Raw genomic sequence first — 18,530 nt, 5'->3', positions numbered from 1 at the left:
CTTTTACAACAGTTTCTGTGTCTTTTTCCTCTTTCCCCAGCTGGATGGAGTTTATTCTAATGGTCTTGGAATAGTACATACCTTGTTTATATAGATTCCGTAACCCTTATTGTCCGGCCCTTCCTCGGACCCCGCGCATAGCAGGAGCTTAGTGTACCGGACTGCCCTTAATAACTGTGCCTTGTTGATACTGAGAAAGCTAATGGATGGTCTGCAAGGCTGCTACAAAGGCTGGTGAAGCTCCTAATAGTTCAGTTATCATTTCTTGTTTAGTTCTCTATAAAGCTTGCAGCAAAATGAATGCCATTGTCTGGTATTATTAAATACTCTCCAGGTACAACCCTTATAAGGTGAGGGTAAGGTTTGCGTATAGATTCCTATTCAAGGAAGTGTCATCATCTTTACTTGTGATTGTACTGATGGAACTAGGTACAATTTCTTGCTAGAGTTCACTTCCTGCAGCATGTAGATTCCTATTCAAGGAAGTGTCATCATCTTTACTTGTGATTGTACTGATGGAACTAGGTACAATTTCTTGCTAGAGTTCACTTCCTGCAGCATGTAGATTCCTATTCAAAGAAGTGACATCATCTTTACTTGTGATTGTACCGATGGAACTAGGGGTGACAAACGGCAGGTCGGTCGGATATAAGCTGGTCGAAAATGGGTAACTCAAAAAAAATGGATAAATTATTCGAATTGACCCGTATTTGAGACGGATAAAAAATGTGTTATTTCACGGATATCATTATCCATGGCTTCTTGAATATGATTACTTATGGGAGAATTCCTACTCTCCCAAACTTAAGGAACCTTCAATTTGAGGCTTTACAAATGTAAAAGTTAAACACATTAGTTATTCATTTGGTTAACCATTTTCTAAGTGGATAATATGGTTCTTATCCATATTTGACTCGTTTTTAAAAAGTTCGTTATCCAATCCATTTTTTAATGAATAATAGGGGTGGATAACTGTTTTTTTAAACCTTTTGCCACCTCTAGATGGAACTATTCTCTGCATCTTCTGAAGATGTTAAGGGGGTAACAAACCATTATTGAAAGGCCAGGTAGACACACAAAGTATTTACTTGCTTTAGCTTTGAGATCAGAGAGCAGGGGTGTTCAATCAATACTCTAATTGATGATCCAAGAAGCTTGATAGGCCAATTGGTTGATACATTTTCAGACATAGATTCCAACTGAGTTTGAGAAAATTTACATTTCTAGTAGCTTGTTTGACCGTACTTTTAAAATCAGCTTATTTTGAAAAATACTTTTAGTGAGAAACAGTTTATGTTTGACTAATCAATTTGAAAAGTACTTATAAGCATCAATTAATGTTAGGCCAAACTTTTAAAAGGTAATTCTAAGTGTGAGAAATTACTTTTTTTGGTTCTCAAAAATTATTTCTGTTTTTACTCAAAAATATTTTTTTCCTTCTAAAAGCTTGGCCAAACATTACTAACTTTGGAAAAAACCACTTTTGACAAAAAAGAACTGCTACAAACATGCTATAAGAAAAAAAATGGCTCATTTCTCAGACTCGTCCATTGTATTTTTAGGCATCAGGTCGATCAAAATTATCTAGATTTATGATGTCAACAAGAATCTTCGATTTGTTTTTTTTCAAATACTTAAATTTAAAAATTACATTACAGTACTTTAAGTCACAATAATCAATAACTCAAAACTATTTAGAAGTTTTTTAAAAAGATTTTAATTAAAGAAAAACTCTTTTGACTTTGCTCAGTAATGGTGTCATAAGAAGTAGAGCCAGACCAATAAATTTTATACTGATCATTTTTGTAATCCAAACTATGCCTAGCCAATTAAAAAAAAGAAGAAGAGGAGGTAAATAGAGCTTGTATTATAACGATTGATAGTTTGGGTAACGGTTTTATCATCGTCAATGCATAAAACTTAAGCTCTGCGAAAATAAACACTAACATTGAATATAGTATAAAATAAATCTTACAAAAATTATGGTATAAAATAATTTCAAGTTTATTTATTCTGAAGGTAAAAAATTTCAATCAAATATTAAATAAAATAATCTCATATACATATACATACATACATATACATACATACATACATATATTATTATAATATATATTTTTCCACAATGCCAAAGTTTGGGTAACGTGTGAATTGTGGCTAAGGTAAGGCGATTAGATTCTTGATGTAACATGAAAACTTGAGGCTCACATTAATGCTCTCTACCAACGAACTTTCCCTCTTTCTTCATTACTGTAAAGCTAGCAGAAAAATAGAAAAAATTCTCACTAAAAAAAATGACACAGCTTCTTCAGGCTCCATCTTCTCCTACTCTCACATTTCATCACTGTACTTCACAACCCAAATCAGGTCAGTTCAAACTCTTTGGGGTTCATTTCATTCCAAGAATAATTTGGTTTTCTGCTGAAGTTTGTGTTTTGTTCTTTACAGGATTATATGTAGCTGAGAAATCTTTTCTCCAGTCCACTCAAAGACATGTCAGGAGCTTGAATATTTCGTATACCTATTCAAGTTTGAGCTCATTTACAGCTAAAGCTGCTTCAAATGGAGGTAATTTTGATGCCTTATTCAACTGAAAACCTGTAGACTCTACTTATTGTAAAATGCCTATTTGTTAAACACTTGTATTAGGATTGAAAGGGAGCCTTGACATAACTGGCGAAGTTGTTGTCATGTGATTAGGAGAGAGCCTCTTGCAGAACTGCAGGGTAAGGTTGAGTTCAATATGTGGTCTGGCCCTTTCTCGGACCCCACGCATAGTGGAAACTTAGGGCACCGGGCGGTAAGGTTGCGTACAATAGATACTTGTAGTCGCCCCTTCCCCGGACACCGTGCATAGCGGGAGCTTAGTGCATTGGGCTGCCCTTTTACTTGTACTAGGATTGTATAGTTTTGTCTTTTTTGTACTTCTCTAGTTGTGGTGTATGCTTGTATTCTGCTGCTTAGTTTCTGTTAAGTCTTTTTTGGGTACTGTCTGAGTTGAATGTCTCCACATGTTTGCTTCATTAAGTCCAATTTTTGTTCTTCTTATGTACATCAAATAGACAAATACCCGTCCGTAGATTACAAGAAAGAAATGAACTTTTGAAACTTGTAGTTTTAAACATGCCATAACATTTGTGTGACTATAAGCATGGGCGGAGGCACACGCCATCTACGGATTCGGCTGAACAAATAGCTTTTGCTTAAACAATGTATTTGGTGTTTAAAATTCATTAAATATATACAAGTATAAAATTTAGAACCTAGTCACTAACACATGAAATCATCGTTCTAAAATTCAGAACCCATAAGATTGAAATCCTGGCTCCGCATCTGACTATAAGACTTTTTTGAAGCTTTAAATATGCCATAACATTTGTGTAACTTCTTATTTAATGGTAGAATGAAAAGTTTTAAGTTAAATTGTTTCCAAATTTAGAAATAGGTCATTCTTTTTGGAATGGACTAAAAAGAATAGGGTCACTAGAACGGGAAGGAAGGGAGTATTTAGTTCAGGACTTCACATAATGCTTGACCGGTTCTTGTTTTCTGATGCTATGCAAATTCTATTGGGCTGAAACTCTTATTATTTTACTTTCCTACCATACAACATGTTGTAATATTTCGTTCGTCCTACACTGCTGCTGTTCGAGATCATTTCTGTTATACTAACATATATAGTAGCTTGCAGCTTGTGCTTCTACAGTGTCAGGTCAAACAGCCGAGTCTGAAGTACTTAAAGCCCTGTCCCAGATTATCGATCCTGATTTTGGAACTGACATCGTCTCTTGTGGATTCGTGAAGGACCTCTTGGTTGATGAGAGCTTAGGAGAGGTCTTCCAAAAATTACTTTCTCACATTCTTAACATATGTGTGTGAATTATCGTTCTTATTCAATCTATTGGAATTTCAGGTGTCATTCCGGTTAGAGCTTACAACACCAGCATGTCCGATCAAGGACATGGTAAATGAAACACAACTACCATTATTTCATCAAGAATTGATGTGTATCAAGTGGTACATTATTTTGTTTTCTTACTTTTCCTTTTCAACGCATATACTTATCAGTATATCAGGGAACGTGAGATCAAGAGCAAAACAAATTCTTGTTATTTCGTTAATAATTCATTTTTCGGTCATCGTGTGAGCAGTGGAGGAGCCAGGATTTTCATTAGGAGGGAGTCAAAATATAAAGAAGTAAACCCACGAATAGCCAAGGGGTGTCAATATGTAGTATATATTCATTAAGAAAAATTACCTAGCTACACAGTGTAATTTTTCGACGAAGGGACGTCGGTTGACACCCCTTGAATACATGTGGCTCCGCCACTGCATGTGAGTGTGGATTTGCGATTCATGTAACTATGGTTGGACTAGAATTCTGATTTTCAATTTTCTGACAGTTTGAGCAGAAGGCAAACGAGGTGGTTGCTGCACTTCCTTGGGTTAAAAAGGTCAATGTGACAATGTCAGCCCAACCAGCAAAACCTATGTATGCCGGACAGCTTCCCGCCGGGCTACAAACAATCTCCAACATAATTGCTGTTTCTAGTTGCAAGGTGAAGAATTCCACAATCTTTCTTCTTTGATGCTTTACCCTGTTAAACATTTCTTATAGTAAGTATCAAAGGTCTCCCCATCCCCCAAGAGAAAAATACAAAGTAACGATTGAGAGGAGAAGGACAATAGCCTTCCTCTAAAAGCAACATTTTAAGACTTGTTGTTATATTGCAGCATTTAAGTATGTTAGTTGGTGCTTAATCGCTTGAGTATTTTATTATTTTGCTTTGACCTGCTTAGCATAGGCAATCTTTTGTGTCCTTTTTCCTTTATTAATGTTAACCTCTATAAACCACAGGGAGGGGTAGGTAAATCAACTGTAGCGGTCAACCTCGCTTACACTTTGGCTGATATGGGTGCTAGAGTTGGTATATTTGATGCAGATGTATATGGTCCTAGTTTGCCAACAATGGTGTCCCCAGAAAACCGGATACTTGAAATGGTAATTTTCACTTTGTGGACTGAACAATGTTTTGTCTACTGCATATAACCGCTGAGAGATTTTTTGTAGAATGCAGAGAAAAGAACCATTATTCCAACTGAATACATGGGTGTTAAGTTGGTATCTTTTGGATTTGCTGGGCAAGGGCGTGCAATTATGCGAGGTCCTATGGTCTCGGGAGTCATCAACCAACTTTTGACTACTACAGAATGGTATGATATGCTTCTCATCTGACAAGAAGTCAAGAACCATCAACCAATTAACTTAAGACATTTCTTTGAAATTTCTATACCGGAGAAATTCTTCGAAATTTATTGGAATTTCGTACTCCGGAGAAACATTAAAAAGATTTTTTATGTTAAACTCTTCACTCTACATATCATGTTTCAACCTGTAATGCGATCTTTTTTTTAATTGTAACCTGGAACTTTTAAGCAGCCTGTTGACTATATGAAAGTGAATGGCTTAATCTTGATAAAGTCCAATATGGTACCTACACTATATACTATATTGGCATTGATGTGTTGTTGTAAGATTAAAGCTAATTTAGGTAGGTTCACATATAGCATTGAAATTTTGTTTTGGAAAATCACCGTGGATGGTCTTTTCGAGGAAGATATTTATTATTTAATTTGGCGATCTTGTATTACTTCGTTGTCCTAAATATATGTGATTATGCAGGGGAGAATTGGACTACCTTGTTATTGATATGCCCCCTGGAACTGGTGATATTCAACTTACTTTATGTCAGGTTTGCTTATTGACCGTAAAACTAATGTTTCATGTTTGTGAAAGTCTTGGAGGAAGTGATTTTTTTCCTCTTGTAAGTGTTTATCTTATATATTCTTCTTCGACCTATTCAATTGTCAGGTTGTTCCTTTGACTGCTGCAGTTATAGTTACTACACCTCAAAAGCTAGCATTTATAGATGTAGCTAAGGGTGTCCGCATGTTCTCAAAGCTTAAGGTTCGTTCGAATTTTCATGTGTTATCAGCAATGTTTTCTCTTTACTGTGATTAGAATGTAAATTATCTTTATTGAGATGAAAAGATGTGTTGCTGTTTCTAATTGTACATTTCACACTTGAATGTACAGGTGCCTTGCGTTGCCGTAGTTGAGAACATGTGCCACTTCGATGCTGATGGAAAACGTTACTACCCTTTCGGCAGGGGTTCAGGGTCTCAGGTTTGCCCTTGCTCTTAGGTCCTATTGATGTTTTCTTGTCCTTTCTCAAAGTTTAGCAAATTTCGCTTTCCTTTGCTTGAGTAATTCAGATATTTTTAGAATGTTAGTACAATGTCCTCAATTCACACAGATAGTCTAGCAGATGAATTTGGTCTGGATATATTATTCTCAATGCATACTAACCAACCTAACCGTGGAGATTCAAACACCAAATCTGAAATTTTAATACAATCCTCTAATCCAAATCTGCATGCAGAATCTTCAGTGTCGTGAGATCAATTTTGTTTGGGATCGTTATTGAGACATGATCATTAAAACATGCAATTCATCGTTGAAGAGTATGTTTATATAAATTTCATCTGTATCTCTGCAGGTTGTCCAGCAGTTCGGAATCCCCCATCTATTTGATCTCCCTATCCAACCAACTGTAAGTTGCAACATTTTAAACTCTGAACTGGTTCAAATGTTTGAATATTCACATTTACATCACTTATGCCCGCACTAAATATTGTAAACATCTGAACTACCGAAGGCTTTCTTTAGATTTCTCTGTCAATGAGTCAGAATTCCTGCATTATCTTTTCCCTTAAAATAGTGCACATCATCTTTCGTAGATTCACTTCATCGGTCTGTTTTTAAATATAATTAAGCTTTTTCTTCTGAATTATGAGCATTTATTAAGTACTTGTATAGTAGTAAATTGTCACTTGGGGCATTTCTGAACAATACGCTGACTTTGTGTTAAAAGCTATCTGCTTCTGGAGATAGTGGAATGCCTGAAGTGGTGGCTGATCCTCAAGGTGAAGTTTCCAGAACATTCCAAGAGCTAGGCGTGTGCGTAGTACAACAGTGTGCCAAGATTCGTCAACAAGGTACGTTTTGTTTATTTGTTTGTTTCTCTTTTCAATTGCTTATTCAAGCCAAATTCATTGGAAGGAAAAAAACAGATTTCAGTTCTATTCAAGAATTCCTGTTAATTATTCACGCGATACAAGCTTCATTCTAGTGGGAATATATTTAAGAATATTTTTAAAATCTATTGTCAGTACTTCACTTGAACTAGATATAATGGTTACTCATTGTCTCTTTTTTGTTTTGTTTATTGTTTATTTTGTTACAGTATCGACTGCAGTGAGTTATGATAGATCTATCAAGGCGATAAAGGTCAAAGTACCTGATTCCGATGAAGAGTTTTATTTGCACCCTGCAACTGTAAGGAGAAATGATCGATCTGCCCAAAGTGTGGTATGCATTCAAGTCTTTTAAGTTATTTTTCCAGCCTGACAGATACGTCGCATTGCACGATTAATGACATGCTAAGACATTGTTATCAATATCATTGTTGTCCGCCCTGCTTTTTCTTGGACGAATACTCAGCTTGTTCTACTCATTTAATACTACAAATTTCAAGTATTTCATATTTTGAATTTTTTTTTTCTCTTCAACGACTTTGGTATAGGATGAATGGACGGGTGAACAGAAACTGCAATATTCTGATATCCCAGACGACATTGAACCTGAAGAGATCCGGCCTTTAGGAAACTATGCTGTGGAAATAACATGGCCAGACGGATTTAACCAGGTATTATCGACACACCTATTTGACCGTATATGATCGTTCGCGCTCTCAATTAAGTTGCCTTTGCTATCTAAAGGAAACCTAACACCTATGACTGAATTTCAAAACTGCTACAACGAAAACATGCTGTAAAAAGCTTGACCAATTAACTATTTGGACTGATTTGGTTTATGTCTATCGGAAACAGCCTCTCTACCTTCACAAGGTAGGGGTAAGGTTTGCGTACATACTACCCTCCCCAGACCCCATTAGTGGGACTGCACTGGGTATGTTGTTGTTGTTGTTGTTGTTTACTGATTTGGTTTATACAAGTCAAATAAAGTGGAAGTCAGTATTTTAGGACTGTTGTAAAGTGGAGCCAAGATTAAAGATCGCGCTAATCTATGTTGTTCAAACTCTCTGGTTAATTAGTAAGCTAGAGCCAAGTTTTCCTTAGATCTTTTTGATGCATACTTTTTTCAGGACTATCCTCCATTATGAAACACAACAAAGAAAGTCGCCGTGTCTAATTTATGATATACGTGTTTCAGTTGGACTATAGCAGTTTGAAGCAGTTTTTTTGGTTTATTTTTGTGCTGCAGATAGCTCCTTATGACCAGCTGCAAATGATGGAGCGCTTGGTTGAAGTTCCTCAACTTACTCCTGCATAGGTAATGAGAAAGTCGCATTAAATTTCTTAGGACCGAACTCATTGTACTTCTGAAATTACGGGTTCAGAATTTAGTATATGATAAAACACTTAAAGAGTGTTTTCACATGTATATATATATATATCTATGTTTGGCTTTGAATATACTGGTTCAGTTGAACCCTGTGTTCTCGGGGTCTATCGGAAACAGTCTCTCTGCCCTCCCAGGGTAGGGGCGTAAGGCTGCGTACATCTTACCCCGGACCCCACTTGTGAGAATCCACTTAGTTTGTTGTTGTTGTAGTTAAACCCCGTGTTGAAAGGCTCCATCCGCCTGTGCTCCCACGTAGGTGCGGGCTGATGGAGGGGCTGGCTTAAATGCTTCAATCTTTTCCTATTTTCTTAGTTAGCCTAATTAGTTTCATAAATCTTCACATGACTGAAGGGGAGACTTGGAGCAATGTTAAGGTTGTTTCCATGCGACCTATACGTTACGGGTTCAAGCCGTGGAAACAGCCACTAATGCTTGCATTAGGGTAAGCTGTCTACATCACATCCCTTGGGGTGTGGCCCCTTCCCCGGACCCTGTGTGAATGCGAGATTTCTTGTGCACTGGACTGCCTTTTAAATCTTCACATGACTCAAACTTTCATGCTTTATTTCTAGGGATGAATTAGAAGTCCAAAATGAGATACAAATACAGTTGGAAGATTTTTGCTCCTCTACCTGGCTTAAGTCACAAGAAAGTCAACAGCTAGCTGAAGCTACAAGGATCTCAGTGATGTTTCATTTTTTTAACTTTTTGTAGATAGTAATCTTCACTACCATTTGTTCAATATATTATTTTTATAGCAATCTTCACTAGTCTATGCTCATCATGTTGTACATCATGCTACGGTGCTTGTACCGTGCTCGGTCAACAAAAAAAAGGAGATAAATTGAATTATCATAATTCGAGATTTGAGTTCAAATCAACGTAGAGTCGATATGAATAACCTATATATAAGTTGAGTTTATGTTTATAACGTAAATTTTTGTACTATCAGGTCAAATTCAGCAACATGTAATTTTACATACCAGGTCTCGTATAGTAACTAGAAAAATAAAGTATTAACTTGCTATAAATGGTTAAGTTACATTGATGCTACTTTACGTCGTAATTATATATAGCTTGAATTATTATATATTTGACCTCCTGCGTCATCATCTTAGAAGCTCAAAAAAAGAAAACAAACAAAACAAATGAAAGAAGTCAAGAAAAACATGAATTTAACCACAAAATTCATTTTTAAAAAGAGGGAATTAGTCAAAATGTTGGGCTAGTTTTTGACTCTCTAGAATTATTATTATTATTAGGTTCATCTAGAAGCATTAGATATGATGGTGAGAAGTTTTAATAAAGCTTAATGGCCTAAGAGTCATTAGGTAACAACTCACTAGAAAATCTGTGTGAAAACGTGATATTTATAGATTTTATATTTATTTCCAAAGAAGGGGCCCTCTCGGAGCAATAGGAAAGTTATCTCCATACGTGTTCGAGCCGTGAAATTAGCAACTGATGCTTGTATTATGGTAGACTGTCTACATCATAACCTCTTGGGCTGCTGTCTTTCTCTTGACCCTGCGTGAACAGGGGATACTTCATGCACCATGACTTCCGTTTTACCTTTACTTGCAAAGAGGAAAAATTACTGGATTCACAATTAAATATTTATACATATTCATTAAATTTTCTTATACAAATGCATAGCCTAAGCAAAACCTATTAGTTTTGTCCAAACCCGTATCTACTTCTCTAGCTCCGCTTCTAGGTGAAATATAGGTGAAGCCAGATTTTGAAGTTTATGAGTTCTGAATTTACTATCGAATCCATAACTTATTTTAGTTACGCAATTAAATATTTATATATATATTTAATAGATTATCCTTATACAAATATATAGACTAAACAAAATTTACCGGCTTCGTTCAAACCCGGATCTATTTCTCTAGCTCCGCCTCCAGATAAAAACGTGACATTTATGGATTCTATATTTTATTTGCAAAGAGGAAAAGTCAGGAGCATGCAATACAATGAATTATGTAATAAAGACAAAAAATAAAATGTATCTAGTCATCACTTTCACCAAACAATTATATTGAACCGCCCGTCGACATAGACAAGTAGAATTAAAACTAAACGACTGTGACTTATTTTCTTTTCTTTCAGTATTTAATTGGAAAGTGATTGTGATTTTAGCATTCATTTTTTAACATATATAATAGTGTAGAAGTGTGCGGTATAGTTCCTATCATGCTAAATTTAATTCTTTTTCTCGAGCAAACGTGTGAAATTTTTGTTAATGATTGATGCCAATAGTCTTGTGGGATTACACTGGGATGTTATTGTTGTTGTTGTATTGATGCTAATCGTAAATTCTGTCCGTATGAGTTTGCTCACATTTTACGGTTCAAGTTTGGATTTGGATGAAGATGAAGATGAAGAGTTACAATAGGTTGACAAGTGACAACTACCATAAAGTTAGAGAATTAATGATAATTACCTCCAATGTGGGACTTTCTGACGTGAATTCCGATTAGTCGGGCCCCAATATCGCTACCGAATACCGGGTGAGAAATTAAAAAAAGAGAATTTATGAAAAATCCTCACAGATCAATAAAGATTTACATAGTCGATTCCGTCTTAGTTAAGATTAAAACGAAATTATTGCAAAAAGAGCAGTCCGGTGCACAAGGTATTTTGCGTTCACGCGGGATCCAGAAAAGGGTTGCACCCCAAAGAGCATGATATAGATAGGCTAATTTAATGCAAGCATTAGTCGTTGTTTCCACGGCTCGAACTCGTAACCTATAAGTTACACGAAAATAACTTTACCGTTGTTCCAAGGCTTCCCTTTTAAGACGTAATTGTTGTATTGATGCTAATCGAGAACCTCAGCTCTATATGTTCTAGAATTCTTGATAATATGGGATCTTTACACAAATAGCCGGTCATATTTACTATTTACTTTTTCTAGCCATATACATAGATTATACATTGATTATATACAATTATATACATATAATATATAAAGTATACATATATTATGCATATATTATACATTTACTGACTATTTTTAATTTAACCAGCTGGGTGGACGACAATTAGAACTAAAAAAAATATCGAACTTTTTTTTAAGAGACACGTAGTGTATACGTCATATATTCCAATTATATCCCATGTCAAATGAAGATAAGATTTGGGTAGGCCAGATTTGATGCTTTGTTTGACGTTGGCTGTATTGGCCCTGCAAACAACGATAGTATTATTTAGCTAAGATAAAGCCTCTCACACTCTATGAGAGGCCACAAAATTTGGCTTACCTAATGTACTTTACTCTTTTTAATTATTTTGATAACAACATATTCAACGTTGTTGATGAAACATTCCATCAAGTACAACCGGAAAATAATTAATAAATTATCTATAATAGTAATAATAATAATAATTACTCCTTGAACTCTTACGCATTTTATTCAAAGAATAAAAAATTAGTGCTTCTAATACATAATAATAATTAATACTATAAAAAATTCTTTTAGAATATTACTTATTAGAGGGGTCTTCAAAGTCATGCATTCTCTATAAAAAAAAAAGAAGGCAGAATACCTAAAAAAAAATCCTAAACTTGACACGAATTATTAGTTACACTCCTAAACTATTAATAGTCTTAATTACCCCTCAAAACTTGGCCTTTTGAGAGCCATTACCTCCCTGGACGATGATGTGGCAAAGAGTGTGAGTGCACTCTCTTTTAAGCGCGTGGGAGTGAAGAAAAAATGAAAATCAACTTCCAAGTAAGTTATTCTTTAACTTTTAATTCTCATATAGTCATATATAATGATTTATTTGTTACAACTATGTATTTCTTTTTGCTTCATCTTAACATATAATGTGGAGTTTATTCTAACTTTTATTCTTTTTTATTTCTTTTATAGATATAATATCTAGTTGTTCTAACTGTTTCTTTTTTTTTTGGGCCAAATTTGTAAAAGTTTGGTTGAAACTCCATCATTTTAGCCAAATAAAAAACTTTTAGCAAAAATAATGGAGTACTAGTAGTATATTTTCTATTATTTTTTCTTTAGATATAATGTCTATTTATTTTAATTGTGTATTTTTATTTTCGAGTTAAATTAGTTTAAAAAAAAAGCTACAACTCCATTATTTTTTACCAAATAAAAAGGTATAGCCAAAATAATGCAACGGCTATTTATTTCAAATGTGAATTTTTATTTTTTCGGTAATATCTGTAAAAAAAATATATTTTTAGAGCTCCATAATTTAGACCTATATAAAAATTATAGCCAAAATAATAACAATCCAACTATATATTTCTTATATCTTTTTAGATGCCTTGACTATTTATTTCATTTGTATATCTTTATTTTCAGGTCAAATTCAAAAAATAATAACTAAAACTTTATTATTTTTAGCCAAATAAAAAAATTAGTCTAAATAATGTAGTTCTAGCCAAGTTTTATTATAAATATTATTCGAAAAAGATTATCTAAAAAATAACAGACGTAAAAAGGTATAAAATATATTTTATTTTTCAAAAAATGCCACTTGGACAGGAAAATCCACGTGACAGGTGAGTGCATGCCTCTTTCTTAGGATGAGATCGTTCAATGGGGTAACAATTATCAAATAACCAAGTATAGGGCGGTAATTAAGACCACAGATAGTTCAAGAATGTAACCAATAATATGTGCCAAGTTTAGGGTAATGGATGCGCTTTTATGTTAGAGCACTTTATCCCTCCCCCCCTCAATCCCCTATCCGTTTGATGTGAGATTTTCTTTGCAAATCCGAATTAGTTAGATCACACTATAGATATCGAATATCAGGTGACAATAACAACAAATCCAGGGTAAAATATGCATCGAAAAGAAATTACAAATAGACAACGTTTCACTTATGCAACCTCTAACTATCAGATGACCTATATGATCACAAGATCTATTGATTGCAAGTATATAGATCAATTCCTGATTTATTACCAAAATATAGTCACAAATGTACTGTCATGGCGGCTTTCCAGCCATGCCCCATGACCCCTTGGACGTGCCCCTGGCGTCCTAGCAAGCCTCCCAATGCCTAGCGCCACGGACGGTCCCATGGTCTTTGCCGCGCCAAGTGACAAGCGTGCATGTGCCTCTGTCACCCCACCGATATCCCTCGCCAGCGCCCAGCCGCAGGCAGATGCCAACAGCGCCGCGCGCGCAGACAACGCCGTGTGCGCCGACCGTGATGCCAAAGATGCTGCTGCTGACAACGGACCTGCTTCTACCTTAAAGAAAACTAAGTCCTTTTTATTGTAAATATAGAGTAGTTTTATTTCATGTACTTCCATTATATTTCTCTAGCTTAGTCAAGTCTAGTCTTGTAGCTTTGGTTTATTTTTTTTAAGCATTATTAAGGGGGATCAAGCAATCAAACTTTCTAGCAAGCAAATAATTCTCTGTACTGGTGTCTCGCCCCCTCGACACCGTGTTGCTTTCCGTAATAGCTTTCATTAACGCAATCAAGCTTTCTTTCATTCTCAATTCTCATTTCTGTTCTCTCAATTGCTCTTAACATTGGTTTTCCCGTACGACACTGACAATCTAGTCTAGCGTACGGAAGGGACCTCAGTTGGTGGACAATAACTATACTGACATCAATTGCTTAGCCTTACATCGCCCTTCCAAGGAATCTCAGGAAGGCACCGCGTAACAGTTGGTATCAGAGCTTAGGCTCGGCATCGGATGAGGGAACGTATTGCCATTACCACCATTTCTGACCATGGTGAATCATGGGGACCGCATTGCAGTCCTTGAACAGACGGTTGACGGATTACGGCCCATCGTGGATACGGTGCCTGAACTAAGAAATAGCCTAGGGCAAAGGTTGGATGGCCTGGACCGTAGGGTGATCCAGGCCGAAGTTGACATAGAAAACATCAGTCGCGACTCCGAGGGAGACCGGCAACCGACAGCCACAGAGGCAGCCGAAATTTTTGGTAAATTCGAGGGACTCCAACAGGAGCATCCCGAGGATTTAGTGTTAGTTTATATGAGTCCACCAAAGTATAGAGTACATGGTCCTCTATGAGATGATGCGTAGAATGTAGTAAAGACTGAATGTAAAGAAGGCAAGAGATTTTCTACGTGGAAAAATCCCACACAAGAGGATCAAAAAACCATGACCTACTCTTGTAGACTTTTAACTCAACTAACTTGCAATCTCCCTATTACAAGCCACTTTGCAAAATCCCTATTGTAAAGACTTCAAACTAACTTATGATGCAACCACCACAAGCCACTCTATAACTCTCCTAGTTACAAAGGATTTAAACTTATGACTATCCCTAGTCACAATATAAACTCAGAAGTTTACGACTTTGGTTTGTTCCTAAGACAACGCTTCTAAGAAAGCAAACTAGAAATTACAATGACGAACAAATAACAAGATTACAACTCAACTACGGATGTACATAAACTCATTTAGAAACTGATCATTAGTGGAGTTGTCTTCTTGTTCTTGACACATCAGTAACTTCAATGCCGGATGAATACTTTTGTTTCTTGAGACAATATCACTGAATACACAAAGAATAGTGTGTCTTGCACCAGGTTGTTTTATCACAAAAGATAGCATAATAGATAGTGATGTCAACTCTTGGTGTACGCTTCTTCCTAATGAGAAGTGACTGTTGTACTGTCTGTACGTCCATTTTTGGGCAGTTGCATTCCAGCTGGATAGTGGACTTTGTCCTTCTTGTCAAGACACACCAACGGACCAGGTCCTAGTTGTGTTCCTCTTCTGTGACAGTTTCTAGATGGTCACTTTCTTCTGCTATGTTCCAGCTGTGTACTTGACTTGTACTTCTGTCAGAGAACTCTAAGGGAGCAGGTCCCTATTGTGTTCCTCTTTATATCGATTGCGTACAGTCAGTGACTTGTGCTTATGTCGAAGAACCCTAAGGGACCAGGTCATCAGATCCCTGTTGTGTTCCTCCCTGTGGTCGTTCATTCTTTTGATGATTTTTAGACTTCGACCAGTTCACATGAAATGCATATCCTGTGGGCCAGGTTTTCTATCTGGTTCTTCACGACAAGTTTGTTAGATCATCAAAACATAAGAAGCATAAGGCTAAGACATTGAAAACCCATCAATTTTCCCATTTTGATGATGACAAACTTAGGCATGGTCAGTATTTGTTTAGAGAAGAAATAACCAGATGAGATAACAGAACTACACGAAGTTCCCCCTTAATCTATATCTCCCCCTCTTTGTGATTTTCCCTTTGATCGCTTGATAGTTCCCCCTTAATACTCACCTACCCCTCACCTCTCAGCATGCATATATTACCCCTCACTCTCACCTACACACTTCTTTCCCCCTTTTGGCATCATTAAAAAGAAAAGGTATTAAGAAGAGCACAAGTAGGTAATAAACATAAAGAAGTCTAACACAGCTAGCTCATGCCATATATGTGCACACAACATGACCAAAAAGAGAAGCCAGAGGAATACAGTATTGTACAGGGGGAGAAAGGGGAGCTGTTTTAGTAATGTTTACATTGAACTGAGCAAGTCAGGAGCAGTAATAGTTAAGTTCAACATGCTATCACAAAAACAAGCAAACAAAAGTAAAACAGCAGCTACAAGATGTTGGAGCAAAAATAGCTTGACACAAAGAGGATCCTAGGGGACACTAAAAGAAGGAGGCTTGGAGGAAAACACAACAATGGTTTTGAGAACCAGGTCTAGTCTAACATTTGCAGACAGTTGTTCTTCAAGTAATTGAGCCCTAAGTCTCTCATTTTCCCTTATCAGTCATACAACCTCCTCACTTACAGAATCAGTTCCTTTAGCTGCTTGACTGAGCTGAGTTTCCAGTATGGCATTTCGAGCCCTCAGTCATCTTATTTCCTCAGAGGCTACATTTTGAGCGTTGATCAGCTGAGAAATGGTCGAGATGTTTCCACCAACTCTTTCTATATATTCACATTCTTCTAGAGTGGTCTTAGAGAAGGTCTGCTTGCGTGTGCCCACTCTAAGATTCCCCAAGGGGACCTTATAGAATCTGAACACCTGAGTGAGGAGAAAGCCATAAGGTAACCCATGATTTTCACCCTTAAAATTTGCCACCTTTTGCATATGATCTATCATAATTGCTGGAAAATTGATTGGGACAACTCATCAAGCGCTTCCATTAGGATCATATCCGATTTTGTAGCAATAGAGCGCCTCTCAGAACGGGGTAAGAGTACTTTAGTGACCAATTCAAAAAGAAGCTGGTACTCAGGAAGCAATTCCTTCTTATGCACATGTTCCCCCTATTGGATAGCTTGCTCTTTCATGATAGCTCTCTGAAAGTTTACTCCACACATACCCTTAAATGAGGACATACCTTCATACGGAATTCTGAGAACCTTTCCCAGTGTTGAAGCGTTGAGTACAATGTATACTCCGTTTACGAGCGCCCAGATGTGATCCCCCTCAATAGTGAAAAGAGATGCGTAGAAAGTTTGTACTGCATCTTCATATACCAGAGGCATGCTCCCTTCAAACAAGTGTTCCCATTGTTGAAATTTCACAATCTCCAGAATTTGTCTCATGCCTGCCATCTCCGAAATTGCTAGATCAAATGTACGACCCCACAATACTTTCTGAGTTCTTAATCTCTGCTACCAAAGACCACCATCACAGGTCATGGACATTATTGAACCAGGTTGTTTAACAATTTCCCTTTTTCGTTTGCTAGGCCATTCGGCAGACTTTCCTTTCCAGCTTGCTATCCCCACAGTATTGTCCTTAGACATGGCTAGCTCAGTTTGACTCCGTTTAGACTTGCTACTGTACTTCATGGATGACCCTTTCTATTCTTCAATAGTTTCCTCAACTACCATAGATTGTTGTACTAAGGAACTAGGTTTCCTAGAAGCATCTTTGTCTATCCGGTTTACTGACACATTCTTGGTAAAATCCTTTGAATTCATTTTCCTCTTTTCCTTGTCTTGATACTCCCCTTACTTTTCTACAATGAGGATTCAAAACTCTCTTGTTGTAGTGACCTGGTAGTGGGTGATTTGGAGGAAGACTCTAAGAGCTTTGAGTGAACAGGAGGTGCATGAGTGAGTTTGCATGGAAGCGAATCTGGTTCATCAGAAGGCTTTTCTGAGAATATCTCATGAACTAAGGACTCGAGGAGTGTTGTGGTTCTTACACCTCCTAGGAATGGAATTTCTTCCCCCTGGTACTCAGATGAGAGATATGTTCCTTCATTCATCAGACTCTCAGCAGCTATAGCCATAATGTTATGAGTTGCTTCCTTTTCTGGTGACTCCTTGAGAGTCACTGAGTCGAACATAGAGGAGTTCAGATACTTGTCAGGATCATCCTCAGGGGCTTCTGACACTTGAGGAGTAAAACCTCCTGTGTGGTCTTTGATGAGATCGTAGGATTGACTAGACATAGGATTCTCAACATAATGGTAAATAGGGTTTATCAAAAATGAAAAAACTGTAGGAGTGGAGGAGGAGCCAGGAGTGGGTAAGGTGGTAGAAGGCGTGAAATAGTGATGCGTTGGAGATGATTTCAAGGATAATAACGAAGTGGGAGCAGTGTCAATGGTGGGATAATAAGACGATTATTCGATCACCATTAGATGAGTACTTGGTAGACGAGTAGAGAGAAAGAGAGGGAGAGAGATGAGGAGAAGATCCTAGCTATACAAAGGAGATGAAGGTTCATTACTTGCCGTGAGAGAGAAAGAAGGTTTTATTGGAAGAAGGGCTAATGATGAGTGGAGAACGAAATAGGTTCTGAATAGTTCTGAAAATGGCGGTAGGTTTGTGGGGAAGTGTTACCATATAGAGGGGATGAAGGGATTTGAAAGACAAGACATGACATGCAGACGTTGAAAAGTCGGATGATGTGGCAGTTGAGTTATAATTTTTTTTTGTTTAGAGAGGGCATGCAGAATTAAACATATTACTACTAACCTGAGATACGAGAACCTGATGCCAGAGCAATATTTTGAACAAGATTTTAGCAGCTCCTCTTTCGTAGTTCATAACTATACCTTCAGCTTCTATGATCGTCAT

At 36.8% G+C, this 18,530-nt stretch overlaps 1 protein-coding gene across 1 annotated transcript; it reads left to right on the top strand.

The window, feature by feature from the left end:
* The first annotated feature begins 2,136 nt into the window (after positions 1–2,136).
* LOC107801220 (fe-S cluster assembly factor HCF101, chloroplastic) lies at positions 2,137–9,369 on the top strand. Its single transcript, XM_016624505.2, has 16 exons — positions 2,137–2,367; positions 2,449–2,568; positions 3,692–3,834; positions 3,914–3,964; positions 4,404–4,559; positions 4,859–5,002; positions 5,072–5,214; positions 5,684–5,753; positions 5,873–5,968; positions 6,098–6,187; positions 6,561–6,614; positions 6,936–7,059; positions 7,308–7,432; positions 7,647–7,769; positions 8,348–8,416; positions 9,061–9,369. The coding sequence occupies exons 1-15, from the start codon at positions 2,295–2,297 to the stop codon at positions 8,414–8,416; spliced, it is 1,581 nt and encodes a 526-aa protein (XP_016479991.1). The 5' UTR covers positions 2,137–2,294; the 3' UTR covers positions 9,061–9,369.
* Positions 9,370–18,530: the final 9,161 nt, after the last annotated feature.

The sequence above is a fragment of the Nicotiana tabacum genome, chromosome 8, assembly GCF_000715075.1.
Source record: "Nicotiana tabacum cultivar K326 chromosome 8, ASM71507v2, whole genome shotgun sequence".
In the NCBI taxonomy this organism is placed as follows: Eukaryota; Viridiplantae; Streptophyta; class Magnoliopsida; order Solanales; family Solanaceae; genus Nicotiana; species Nicotiana tabacum.
The sequence above is the reverse complement of the archived record's forward strand: the minus strand, read 5'-3'. Positions and strand labels throughout refer to the sequence as shown.

Excerpts from the sequence above, each read along its gene's own strand:
- LOC107801220 (XM_016624505.2), top strand. The coding sequence starts at position 2,295 with ATGACACAGCTTCTTCAGGCTCCATCTTCTCCTACTCTCACATTTCAT. Across the intron at positions 3,835-3,913 it reads TTGATGAGAGCTTAGGAGAG|GTGTCATTCCGGTTAGAGCT; the intron begins GTCTTCCAAAAA and ends TTGGAATTTCAG. Across the intron at positions 4,560-4,858 it reads TTGCTGTTTCTAGTTGCAAG|GGAGGGGTAGGTAAATCAAC; the intron begins GTGAAGAATTCC and ends TATAAACCACAG.